Source organism: Phaethon aethereus (genome assembly GCF_964289735.1).
Source record: "Phaethon aethereus genome assembly, chromosome: 3".
Lineage (NCBI taxonomy): Eukaryota > Metazoa > Chordata > Aves > Phaethontiformes > Phaethontidae > Phaethon > Phaethon aethereus.
The window spans coordinates 82,661,249-82,675,081 of record NC_138576.1 but is presented as its reverse complement, the minus strand read 5'-3'; the positions used below and the strand labels follow the sequence as shown (position 1 = coordinate 82,675,081).

The following is a 13,833-nucleotide window of genomic DNA, read 5'->3' as shown; positions in this document are numbered from 1 at the left end:
TTATCACAGAGGAAGAAGATTTGAGTGGAAGTATGAAAATCTTACTAACAAGAACTATTTATTTGACTGGGTTTGAGCTTTTGTTCTTTTATTCCAATTATGTGCATTAGCATCACTGCAATGTGAATTTAAGCTGAACTGGGATAGACTGTTCATAATCATTTAGGAGCTGCTTTGGTCCATGTGAACATTACAAAGAGTTCCAGCAGCAAACACTTTTTCAGAATCATTTAATTATGGTTTTATTTAGATCCAGATTTTTCTTTTTCAGTGCACTCTTAGTTTTCTCATGGTCATATTTTTCTAATTGTCAGGGCAATGTATTTCCTGGGTAAGAAATGACTCATAGCAACCTCTCTATTTGTAGAGTTGTTTTTATCCCCCAGGAAGTTCGCGGCTAGAATCAGAGGCTCTTGCAGCCTAATGAAATGCTTTCATTATCATGCTGTTGGCTGTTCTTGGATATATTCATGTTTATCTTTGAGCTTTCTGGGCAAAACTCTATTTGGGGTTTGAAAAAAATTCAGTTAAAATCAATGCATTAAAAACAAACTTACAGCCAAGTTTCTTTTTCTGACTCTTTCATTGGAAAACTTCCAACTGGCTTTAGTTACAAGTTGCCTAGAAGATGGTTAAATATTTTCCTGCAAGACACTACATTAACTGGGAAGACTTAACTGAACAAAGTTGGATACAAATTTTTTTTATAGCTTGCATTATATGCAGTTGTGGTTTTTTGCCGCACATAAACACAGGACAAAACATGTGCTTTGCTAGTTGTTTTAAGTAGAATAATTGATGAGCTTTTGATGTTTTAAAGAAAATTAATGTTTCTTCTCTGTCTTTTTAGATACGAAAGATGGGACTGCAAACAAGCAGCATAAAAAGCTTTTCAGCCCTTGCAGAGCTGGTTCTAGCTGCCAAGGACGAGGCTACAGCGGAACAATGCTAGATAGTTTTGAAAGCATGTGATTTGAAGATAAACAATGTCCCTACAAGAAAGAGAGAGAATTTAACTCTTCTTTATTTTACCAAATAAGTAGCAATGAAGTGCTTCCTAATGTATCTCGAGCAACAAATCAGTGCATCTTCGGTCAAGATAGGCTTCTTTCACCAAAAGACTGAGAATTTACCATAGTTTTCCATTATATGGAAAGCAATCAAAAGTTCTAAACCTTCTACAATACAATAAAAGTGGAAAAAAATGGTTTTTTATTTTTGTTGTACATCTTAAAATATAGAAGAATTAACTTATATGATGAAAATAATAGGTAATAAATTGTCTTCCTAACTTTTGATGTCCCATGTGTTTTTGAACCAAATGTATTCATTGATGGCTGTCAAAAGCTTCCAAAGGGACTTTATTCCAGCTCTTCTGGAATAAAGAAAGTGCTCACAGGAATAGGAATCTGCTATTTCTTGTTACTTTGCACTTACCTGCTTTCTGTCATCATGGGATATAGTTCGCTCTTGTTTGGGTTTTGAATGCTTTCACTCTACTGATTTATTTTTTTCTCATGGACCTTGTTGGTGAGAAGCATTGCATAAAAAAAGCTCTTAAAGTACTTTAAATTTCAAAAATAATTTCTAGTATCAGTATCTAACTTACTGACTGTTACATTCAGGCTATCTGTTTTCTTTCAAACTAAAACTTAATTCACTAAGCTAAAATTTATTCAGAGTTGGGATATTTCTGATTTATATTATATTGTCTATTAGAATTCAGGGGAATATTTTGCCTGAATACATGCAGAATTCTTGTAACTTCAGTACAAGGTGCATCTTTATATAGCAGGAAATTTGAAAGTGTTATTAGGGTTTTAAATGGTAGAAGGATTACCAAAAGGCTCTCTTGAACCTGGAGTGAATTGCCTATTGACACTTCTCTTTTATATGTGAGGGACAGGTAGTACAGTCTGGGGACAGTAGGAGGTGAATTTGAGGCTTTCAAGTGAGAGAATGCCCTGCATGAGTGAGGGAGTGTTGTTTGGTTTTTTTACCCTGTGAAAATTTAACACTGGAATCCCACTTCATGTTTATTAATTAAAAATACCCAGCTCTTCCTGAAGTATTTAGAGAGCTTGGGTCTTAATGGAGGAGCCGAAGGTGATGCAGATCTTCCAAGTACTTAGAGATACGGAGTTTGCAGCACATGGCTGTTATGTAGCATTGAAGTTGTGGTGAGCAAACCTTTCACAGCATTAAGACTTTTATTCCTCACTGTTGGAGAACTGACCATATTTTAGTTGAGACACACAACTGTGTGATCACTGTGCTTTTGAAGCATTTAGGGTAGGTGACTATTACGTCTTTTCTAAAATTAATTTTATGAAGGGGGGCAGTGGGGAAAGTACTTCTGCTTAAAATTATGTTGGTGGTTCTTGGATTCAATCTGAGTAATGGAGAGCAGGATTTGGCTCTTCTAATTTGCCTAGCATCTCTGTGTTCATGGCAACGTATACAGTTGAGAGAGCATCCAAATTTATTGCTGAAGGAAGAAACAGCAAAGTGAACCAACTTGCATGGATGTCAGACCTGTTTGTCTCATTCAGTGACGTGGAGATCCTCAACCAGCCAAGGGCTTAGGTACACACTACTGAATGAATGTAACTCTTACTGCTTATGAACAAGAAGTTGTCTGTATTTTTCCAGGCTTCTAATTGATGAACCTAGAAGGCTTGGTCTCTCTGCACCCCTTAGTTTGCTTTTACTAAGAGTTGGGAGTAGAGACGTCTTGTTACCACTAGCTACTGTTGTTTTCAATGATGTTTTCTTAATTTAAAATGAATGTGTAAGTTGTAGCTGAGACTGAGATTGTAGTATTGTAAATGCATTGTGCAACTTCTTATTTGGGAAGATGTGTATCTTTATAAATTTAAATTTCTATACCAGCTGTCACTAAAGTAGCAGATTCTGACATCTATGCATACTGGTGGCTGAAGATAGAACAGCTTTGTTTGTATCCTCCAAAGTCAGGGAAAAGGATGCAATCTGTGTACCAAACCAGAGAGGCATGAAAAGGTTACTTGCCTGTTTGTTAACGTGATTTCCTGCACCTTCCTGCAGTAACAACGCTTTCTGCTTGTCAGCAGCAGCTTGCTGAATATACAGGCTGAATTCTCTTCCACTGAAGACCAGCATTAATTTCAGGGCAGGAAATAACATTGTAGAGCAAATCAAAATTATGAATGGTCTTATGATTGCTGTAAATGTCTACATCACTGGTGTTATGTCAGTTCCCCATCTCTTATTTTTGTTCACTTGAATAGTATTTAATTTTCTTTCAGTGGAATACATTAGTTAAAAAATTCTGTGATACCCCTGTTGAAAGAAAGAAGTGTGAATTGCCTTTGTCTTTGGTAAAGTGAATACTAGCATTTTCAAATACTGTGGATCAGTCAGGAGGAGAGGATCTACCATGTATGTGCTCTGATAGAGATAGAGATGTCTTCTGCCACTTACCTTCTTTCATCTATTCCTCCAGATCTTTAATTTTTTTTTTTTTAAGCGCACCTCGCTTCATGACGGTAATGCGGATTTTGTGCCTTTTTCTTCTTCCCTTCTAGGACTTGTAGAAAACCTGTACTCGGCACTGGTGAGGCCGCACCTTGAATACTGTGTTCAGTTTTGGGCCCCTCACTACAAGAAGGATGTTGAGGTGCTGGAGCGTGTCCAGAGAAGGGCAACGAAGCTGGTGAGGGGTCTGGAGAAGAAGTCTCATGAGGAACAGCTGAGGGAACTGGGGTTGTTCAGTCTGGAGAAGAGGAGGCTGGGGGGAGACCTTATCACTCTCTACAACTACCTGAAAGGGGGTTGTGGTGACGAGGGTGTTGGTCTCTTCTCCCAAGTAACTAGCGATAGGACCAGAGGAAATGGCCTCAAGTTGCCCCAGGGGAGGTTTAGGTTGGATATTAGGAAAAATTTCTTCACCGAGAGAGTGGTCAAGCATAGGAACAGGCTGCCCAAGGAGGTGGTGGAGTCACCATCTCTGGAAGTATTCAAAAAACGTGTGGATGTGGCGCTTTGGGACATGGTTTAGGGGGCATGGTGGTGTTGGGTTAGTGGTTGGACTTGATGATCTTGAAGGTCCAACCTTAATTATTCTGTGATGCTATGCTTTTCTAAGTCAGGAAGGAATTTGGCTGGAAGAGGTTCTGTATAACAGCATTGAGGAGGGAAAGAGTAGTGGCATGTTTTCCTGTAAAATGGTAATTGGATTCTCAAGTTGGTGGGTTATACCAGAAGTGGACCAGACTCTTAACTTCATCACCTAAAGATAATTAGCAATGTATTGATTTGGCTGGACCACTCAATATTGAGGAATATTTACTCTCCTTTTTCTATCAGCAGTTGTATTTTCATGCTTGAACTGGAGGGATGAGGAAGCAAACTGCCAATTTTTTTTTTTAAGCTTATCGGCATAATTGTCAGTTGTGCTGAGGGATAAACTATGTTGTTTTGATGAAACTTAAAGAGCCTGTCCTTGTCTTTGTTTTCTTTCTCCAATTCTTCTGTCTGTTAGAGCATGATTTTAGGTGTTTTGTTCACTAGATTGTTGATCTGTAGGCTGCAGCTGAGAGCTGAGTGTGTGAATGATGCTTGGGATGTGCATCGTTGTGTGCCTGGCAGAGGAATTTGGTGGAACTGAAGGAGATCACTGAAGCAGTGTGAAGAGTATAAAATGCCATAAAAATTTTAGATGTAAAATTGTTACCAGAAGCAAGTCACGGGAGAGTATGTATTGTTGGTGAAGCAGAGAGATTTAGTTGGGGTTTTTTGGGGTGTTTTGTTTTTGTTGGGTTTTTGGTTTTGTTTTGGTTTGGTTTTTACCATTTGAATATCTAGGAGAATGGGTACATGTACTGATAGCTTATCTTTTTGGTACTGTAGCACTTGCTCCAGCATCTTTGTCTTCCCAGTCCTTGCATGCTCTGGCCACTACACTTTTAGTTCCCTGTCTCAGCCCTTTCTTCCTTCCTTTTCTTCTCCAGGGTGTCAGTGGAGAGCTGCTCTCCACCACAAAGTTTCTTTTCTGAAAAGCGTTTGGTTTTGTGAGTGGTGGGTTTTGTTTGTTTTTCTGCCTGTAACCACTGAACAGGGTCTGGAGTCATCCAACAGCATGCGGTCCCCACCTGTGAATAATGGCATTTTGTCCCAGAACTTGCTGGCAGCGTGGCCAGGGACTCCCTTTTGTTGTCCTCCATCGTCATCATAAAAATGGAGCGTTTTGTGGTCTGAAATTTTGTGGCTGATGCTGCCCTCTGACTTTAATGAGTAAATGGGATAACTTTTAAATTAGTATGAACACTTGGAAGCCACCTCTTTCATGCTTACAGCTATAACATTGGCTGTATTGTATGATAATTTGCAATTTACTGTCTTAAAAAACATAAATCTGACTTGGAGCAAATTTCAGAAGCAAGAACAACAGATGTAGTTATGGACATAAACCCAACTGACCTGTGGCAAAGCAACACGGAAGTGGTTTTATTTGCATCTTTCCATCTCTGCATACTTATAATTAATTGCTTCTGTATATAATACAAGTAAAGTATTTAGATGTTAGAGCATCTGGAATACATACAGTATAATCAGATAAATACATCGATGCTATATCATAGCACTTGAAATCCTAGCATTCTCAAGAAGGGGTTGTGTCATTTATTAGTCTTTTCCATTAAGCTAGAAGGACCTGTCACGTGTCTACATCACCAGTAGCAAGACACTGGCATTAGTAGGTTTGGATTAGATAGACGTTTGGGCCACTGTGGATGACAGATGAGCTACCATGCTCTGCAGGATACATCTGGCATCATATACCAAAGAGGTCTGCAGTTATTTTCTAAATGCCATCAGTGCTAAAGACAAATCTAGAGATAAGAGGTGGAAATCGTTGCTCTACTGAGAGGCTTTCCTTAGTACCAAGATTTCAGTCCCAATTCACTTCCTAATTCAAGAGTCATCTAATAATCTATTGTTCCAGTTTAATGTTTCAAACCTTTATGACTCTATTAAGAGTTGGATTGGACCACTGAAACCTTTTTATTCATCTGTAGCAGCACATCCACCGCTCATACTAGTATAGATTATTGCCATTATTACTATTTTTTAAGAACATATGGTTTGGATATGTTAAAAGTTTACAGAGCTGGGATCTAACCAGTAATGTTCTTTTTCACTAGAAGGCTGTAATAAATGCCTCTCAGGCTAGAAAGTAATCCAAGGAATGGAATTGTATTGGAATAGTAGGTCTTTTTTTTTTCCTACAAAAAATTGGAGAGAATTCTGTCAGGCTGTGAGAATTTGTCCAGCACAGTTCATTACTGCTACCAAACCCTATTTTTAGCTTTTCCTTAGAGTTAAGAAATGAACACATCCATCTGGGCTTCCTTTAAATGTGTTTTTGTTTCTGAGGCAAAAAATCTTGTCTCAGTGGGACAAACAAAGCCTGACCATGCTGTTGGCAGCATTTTAAAGGAAAACATTGCAGAAGGTAGAAATCTCAGTGGATAACTGTGAAACTTTCGCTGTAATGCAAAGGGGGCTCTCTTTTGCAAAATTGACCAAACTAAAAATTAAGAAGTGACCTCTTAAGGAATGAACAGGTCCTTTCCTATACCTTTCTATAGTAAATGCTGCTTGTGCTTATAAGACTGTTTTTTTTAAGTCAATGCTCTGCTGGCTACTACTTTGTCCCCACTGCTTTGAAAAAGGGAGCTGGAGGCAGAAAGGAGACAAAGTGGGAATAAGGAAAGAAGAGAAACTAGAGGAAGAGTTTGAATTGCCTCACCTGAAAGAGATGAACAAGGATGAAATGTTGCAATGTTTTAGCTTTCAAAAAGCTGTATTTTAAACACTACCTGCTTCGTCTCAAAGCTAAGTAGAGCACTCAACAAGATCATAAAAATAGCTGATGGATAAGAAAAAGGCAATGGGAAATGTGCGTCACTCTCCTCCCTCCCCATCCCCTGTGCTTGCATTTAAACCCTGTGCAGTGGGTTTGTTACTCTGCCAAGGAAAAGCATTGCCCTTGACTTCTCTTCAAAAACAGCTAAAAGGAACGGCTTGTTCAGTGTTACTTCCAGGAACACCGAGTCTTCCTTCTGTGCTGCGGGGTCTTCTGGCTGCTTTTTTCTGTCACTGGTCAGTTTGAAAAAGGCTTTATTTATTACCTGTAAGGTAAAACATATGAGTAAATCCAGAGTCATCAGAGCATGCTAGTGAAGAGATGATAGGGGGTTTAAGTGCTTCCTAGCATGTGAAGTAATCAGTAACCTAGATCAGCTGTAAGCAGCACAGGATAGACTCCATGGGTGTTTAAAAAAAGACCGTGGAGTACTTGTTCCGTAACACGTGAAAAAGCTCTACAACTGCTTGTACTCTTGGGCTGTATGAAATCCTGGTACCCTTGAAGCCCATGACAGAACTTCCAAGGTAGGATACCTTCTAAAAATAGAATTAAGTAAAAGTAAAGGCACTCAAATTGTACTTCTGGAACATAATTTGACTTCTTTTTATGAAGGACAGCCCTATCCTTCAAGCTCTTCCTTCTTCCCCTTGGGACTTGAACACTAGAGCCTGTCTTCAGGTAGGGTTGTGTGCTGCATGCACCTCTGTGTGTGCAATTTCTGGGAGTAGTCCCAAAGTGATGGAGGATTATCCTCAACAGCCGGGTAGCTGCAGCCTCTACTACTCGCTCCAGCTGCGGTGCCTGGAGGTGTCTGAGCTGGAGGTGTTAATGCAGTCAGAAGGCTTTTTTTTTAAATGCCAGGGATGTGTACTGTACCTTTCCGACTGTTAGATTGGCATCACTTATTTTACTGAGATCTGCCCCCTTCCCCAGCAGTGCAGGCAGTTCCATATCTGCAAGAAGCTCCTGTAGATCGGAGCTGCCTTCTATTGTTAACTCCGGCAGCCTTAACGTAATCTGTCTGCAGAAAAGAGAGAGAGACGAGTGAGTGTGTGCGTGGTGTTTGGGCAGTCCTGGGGAACGGGCATGCGAAAACAGCCGCAAGAAGTGCTCAGTATGTGGGGACAGACACCTACCAAGGGCCGATGGGCATCGCCTGACTGTTTCCAAGTGGGAAGTCACCCTAAATCTGCCCTGGGTACTCTGTTAAACCCCAGGTCACCCCACTTCATGGGCCCTGTGTTGTCAGCTATGGAGAGGCACTTGCTCGTTTCCTTGAAATACCCACAGACAAAAAGCCGATCCCACTGAAGTCGAGCTCCTTCGGACTGAGGGCCCCCGGGTTTGCGCGTGTTTCTCTTTGTGCTCGGTGTTAAACCCTCCTTGGCCCCGGCGAGCAAGCAGGCAGGCCTGCTCCGTGCACCCTGTCCCGCCATCCCTACGGGCGGGCCTGTGGGCCCAAGCCCTACCTTGGGGACAGCTGCTGAAGCCAGGGCGAGGACTGGAGCAGCAACTCGGACTCCACGTGCTCCAGGTCGCTGCCATTGATGGGCTGCAGCAGCACCAGCAGGGTGGTCTTGCTGATGGGGACTTCCACCACAGAATAAGTCCTGCTGGTGTCAGTTTTGTACTTGAATGTTCCTGTGACTGACAACGTAGGGACCAAGACCTTCGTGTTTGAATCCACCCAGAACTCCTGAGGCTCTTTGAGCCAGGAGGCTTGCTTGACGTTCACTGAAAAAAAGGTTGAGAAAGAAGAAATTCATTCTTCTCTTTCTTCACTCCTCCCCTCTACCCCTTAGCTGGTATATATGTTTGTTTAAAAACAATACACTGTACATTAGACAAGGGCTGTGTGTATAAAATCACATTTAGCTACTGTAAATTTATGTGTCCTGCCTTAAAGATGCCTGCTGGTAGTATCAGGCAGAGGCTGATGCAGGCTCACAGCATGGGGACAGCAGCCAAAGCTGCTGTATTTCTACAGGCTTTGTGATCTTCCCTGGGCACAGTATTTCTGCTTGCTTGCTTGCCAGCTTCCTCATGGGCTGCCACGTGGCTCCCAGTTGGCTCGTAGGCCTGTGTGGAGGATCTGCCTGGATTTCCTCGCCGTCCCCCGAGCAGCCGTGATGGTACATTTGGGAGCACATCCATCAGGGACAGCCCTTGCCGCCGGAGCGCTCTCAGGCAGCCGGGTGGGCTCGGAGAGGGAAGGCCGTGCAAGCTCTGGCTGAGGTCTCACCCTTGACAAGCTTATGAACCAGAGCAATGGGGAAGGTAGTAAGCATGACACTGAAGAGTTGATTGAGCCAAGGAAGTTAAAAAGGACATACCTGAACGCTTGCTAAACCTTAACACAAATTTCTTACCCAGGTCACAGGTTTGAGAAGCCTTGCTGTCACCTCCCGCTGCTTCTGTGCAGCTTTGCACATCAACATGTAACCTGCTCACTGCCATAGACCAGTGCTGCTGCCCAGTTAGGCAGATAATCCTGTTGGCATTAAAGAAACTACTGCCATCAGCGAGATGGGCAAAGATCAGAAATCTCGAAATTGCTGTTTGGTGGAATTAGGAAAACAGATGCGTATGTTGAGGTAAAGAGAGGACCTCCTTGCATTAAAGTAATTAATATTGGTATAAAATAGAAGCTGGTCTAGCTGTACTATTAACTAGTCTATTCTCCGATAAATCCAGATAAATGCTGGACCCTAACATATTTAATATGTACTAAGTAGTTTGGCATAGGAACACTTGCCTCTTAAATGACCTTGCATAAAAAGAGCATTTAGGCCCTTTCACCTACTCTAACTTCACCAAAAAGAAGCAGCAGATAGGAGATGTGAATGGTGTAAGTAAAACAAAGAATAAAGAAGTAGAGCTGTTCACCTTTTTTTTCTTATTTTAGAAGAACAAGGAATGCAAGCAGAAAAGAGACACTTTCACAGGGTCTGCATAACCTGCAGAATTTATTCTCACAGGATAGCAAAATTCAAGACTGTAGAAGGGTTAAATAAAAAGAAAAAAAAATCAGCATTCAGATAGCTAAATGTGTCAAAGTGGGATAGTAATTGGCTTTAAATAGTCTTGGGAAAGTTATTGCAAAATTTCAAAGCTCTGCTATTGACTTTGGGACTGAGTCCATTAATATTGTGCCAGTTGTGAAGCATGACAAATCAGCACCCCTGTGTTTGAAATGGCTCCCTGTGGCCTGCCAGGGGGAGGTCTGGACATCTGTGCCCTCAAATGTATAACTAGGTATGCATTCTCCTGAAAGTGCTCTAAAAGATGTTAGGAGTCTTAATATGACTATTTGTTTCTTACAGCATTTTTTTAGGAGAGATGTATTTACTAAAGAAACCCTGCTTTTTGCCTCAGACACCTGGTACGTAAAATGAGGAAAACTGAAGATGAACATCCTTTCTATAGAAGGTGAGAGCTGACACACTGGAAGAAATGGTTTCTTACAGGGAGATGTCTCATATCAGGACACAGAACCTGTGGGACCTTTTGGCAATCACGTCAGAGCAGGGAAGAAACCTGTGTCTACAATACAGGGAAGATAACTGAAGTGAAAAAGGCTGTCAATCACAGAGCGAAGATGTAGCCTGGGAGAGTAAAAGAGTATTCCACAGCACTGACTTGGGAGTACAGAAAAGAAACGTTGGACCCCTCTGCTTCAGGTGATGACCTCCATGTTCTGTAATACAGGCTTTATGCCAGCCTGACAAGCTTAATGATAGAGAGACTTTCTGCAGAAAACTATGACTTTTTGCTTAAAACAACAACAACCAGCAAAAAGCATCCTACCAGATTTCTGGTTAAAACTGAAGTTGTTGAGGGTTATCTGTTCAAAAGAGTATAAGTAGGAGAAGGTAAGGGCACTTAAGGTTGTGCAGTCCCACAGTGCTGTACTCATTCATTAATTTGTAATTATTTTGCAACTTAAAAAAAAAATATCAGTAAAATTTGCACCTTATGTTCTGCACTGGATTCTAAATGGCAGTTCCTGCTTGGCAGCTAGTCTACAAATGTGAAAACAACTGTGTGCAAGCGAACAACAGTTGAGACCGTTGGAGCATTTAGCTGTTGTTTTGTATGGATTTCTGTCAATTCTGTGGCTGTTGATAGCATCTCAGGAGTACATATAATGTGTTTCAGACTAAAAAAATACACTTTTTCCTTTCTGCAGCTATAGGGACAGACATGGAACATGACAGCATCAGCTGTCATGCTTGCTCCTCCGCAACCAAATGGCAAAGCAAATGCTGAAGTCATCTCCTGTGTTTATTGGAAAAGAGCTGCTTATCCAATTCATTTGTTCTTGAGCCAACTTTCTGCATCCCACATGTGGAGACTACAGTATCTCAAGTGCACCCTTCTGAGAAAGAGGAGGTAGCAGAGCTGACCCGGTGACTCAGACCCTCGAACATGTGTTCCTAAGCTAATAAAATTACACGTTTCCAATGCAGAAGAAGAGGAAAAACATTTTCTACTAAAGTAAAACTCTGCTCTTGTGACTATGCCCAAGACTGTAACACAAGAATCATTTTTGCAGTCTCTACGCTAGACTTTACACTGAAGAGAAAGCTGATGCTCACAGCTCCCTGAGGAGTTGCAATCAGTTAATGACAGCACCCATGAAAGGCAAAGAAAACCTGATATCCAGTTTACAGGTGGGAAGAGGAAGGCACAAAAGCATTTCATGGGCACCTTTAGCGGTTGAGGACCGCTTAGAAGCTTATGGCTCACTGCGAGTTTTCTGAAATACAGTCACTGGTAGGCAAGCTGTCCTAAAGTGTGTGATCTTTGGTATTGCATTCAGCCACAAGGATGTTGAAAAGCAGCTACACTCAGAAGAGAAGGCTCAGTTGTGGTACAGGGGAATTTCTGGGACAACAGCATGGTAATTAAGGTAATTGCCTTAATTCTTCTAGATTTCTGTATGCTACCCGCTTCTGTAACTGGTATGTTTGGTTGCTTCCTGAGCCAGAAGTTGCCTCCAGACTTCTGTGTTTAACAGCCACTAGAGGAGTCACGTCCGATATATTTTTTACCCATTCTTGAATCTGTACCTCCATCTGTACATATCTTGAATCTGTTACCTGCAGCCCCGCCTTGGAAATACCGGTTCTGGGGAAAGGTATTCCTTTGGCTTGCTTTAAACCTACTTCCTGACGATTTTTGCTGGAGGCCCCTCATGACTTTTAGTTCCTTCACAGTCAGAAATGCTGCGCAATCCTCTCTTATTCACCTTCCCACACCTTTCCTAATCCTTAGCTTCCTGGACAAGGAAGTTTTTTGGAGGCCATCTCCCTCCACCTCCTCCCTGTTGCCCTTGCTGGCGCATGGCAGAGTGCAGGCAGGACCCCCAGCACAGCAGTGGGGAGCAGGGCACTGTACATGGAGCAGCAGTCCAGCCTTTCAGCTGAGCCCTTCCCTCTTGCCGCTGGCCAGGCGTGACCTTGCTTCCTTCCTTGGAGCAGGGCTGCTGCCTGTCCTCCACCCAGCCTGCCCCCGAAACAAGCTGTGCCGCCTCGTACCTGCCAAGCGAACGTCCACCGCAAACAGCAGGTCGGCAGATGGATCGGTGTCTGTCAGTAAGCACTTGCTTTGGCCCTCGCTTTTGGCCTCCACGAAGGCGTTTATTTGCTTTGCTGCCTCACTTGGGTTTGTAAAGTCAACAGCTCGGGCGTAGACAGCATCAGCGGAGGGGAGCAAGTCCTGCACAAACAGTTGGGATAGAGGTATGCCGGGGGCAGAGAAGAGGCAGAGTGTCTTGGAAAAGAGCAGCTCCTCATCCCTGCTCTTGATGAGGCTTTCGATCGTCCTCAGGCTGGAAAGGACTTTGTGTCCATCCACCTTGGAGGTGCAGTCAGGGTCTCCGGAGGGGGGAACAAATCCCAGCAAACCCTGCAAGTCAGCTGCCGTCTGGTTTGAGGCGCCCAGGTAGAAAGACACCAGGGAGCCGTAAAGACTGGTTGGGGACAGGAGCATGTTTTGGCCCCGCTGTGTATCCCGCAGCTTGCTGTAAAACCGCGTGCCCAGGACGTACACCAAGTCCTTCAGGTAGCTCAGTTTCTGCCTTCCCCAGCCACTCAGGCTTGGGGCTTCCAGCTTGTCCTTGTCATTCAGGTCATCTTCATAGGCAGGTGTGGTTTGAGATGTGATTGAGACTGGGACAAAAGTTTTCTTTCCCTCCTGGACTAGGCTTTCCAGCTCCTCACAGGTACTCTTGTTGAAAGAAAACAAATTGAAAGGGTGGACGTAGACCCGGTCAGAAGTCACGGTGGTGAAGCATGCCAACAAACAGAGAAGATCTGCTGCCAGGTTCATGTCGAAAAATGGCTTCCACAGTGTCTGCTGAAAGAAAAAGTGGGGAGGAAAAAAGCCTCATCAGCCTGTTGTAAATACAGTTTTTCTTACTTGCAGGGTAAAGTGCCAGTGCTGCATTGGAGTTACAAAGGCAGAAATTTCAGTATTTAGTGCTGCCTGGTCTGACTCTGCGCCCCGTAAAGCCCAGGGTGAGATGGCCACCAGCTTCAGTGGCAGCAGCTGAGGAAATTTCAAGCACAGATTTGGTTCCATTACCTGCTGCAGTACCCTAACGATTTAGCATGGTAAGCAATATGGTTGTGCGTGCCGACTAGTTAGGCGAGCAAACTCGAGTGCGCTAGTTCCGGCAAAACATTATAGCAGCGCAAGGGTATTGCTCCTGGGACCCGGTCAGAGCTACCTCTGCGAACTGCTGCACTAAATCTGGCTGACACACAGATGGGCTAAGCGATTCGCCTGCTGTTACGCGGGAAGTGGGTTTGGAAACCAGGTCTTTTAAGGTCCGACCACTGAACGGTGCGCCTTTGTATGTCTAGTCAGCATAATACTTGGCACTGGCAGAGCATTTTGTGTTTTCATAGGCCAGTGCA

General features: G+C 43.0%; 2 protein-coding genes across 3 annotated transcripts in view; one reads left to right on the top strand and one right to left on the bottom strand.

The window, feature by feature from the left end:
- COG2 (component of oligomeric golgi complex 2) overlaps positions 1-964 on the top strand; it is a gene marked incomplete at its 5' end in the record, with an annotated part of 31,338 nt that extends 30,374 nt beyond the window's left edge. For both annotated transcript variants that reach the window (XM_081997196.1, XM_081997195.1), the window contains one exon: positions 851-964. In XM_081997196.1, the coding sequence (XP_081853322.1) occupies positions 851-952 (102 nt within the window). In that variant the 3' untranslated portion in view covers positions 953-964. The remainder of the gene's footprint in view (positions 1-850) is intronic.
- A 6,016-nt stretch (positions 965-6,980) lies between these two features.
- Positions 6,981-13,243, bottom strand: AGT (angiotensinogen; the record flags this gene model as incomplete). Its single annotated transcript, XM_081997894.1, has 4 exons — positions 6,981-7,172; positions 7,787-7,931; positions 8,380-8,644; positions 12,451-13,243. 4 exons carry the CDS (start codon positions 13,241-13,243, stop codon positions 6,981-6,983), a joined length of 1,395 nt encoding a protein of 464 aa, XP_081854020.1.
- Between the last annotated feature and the right edge of the window lie 590 nt (positions 13,244-13,833).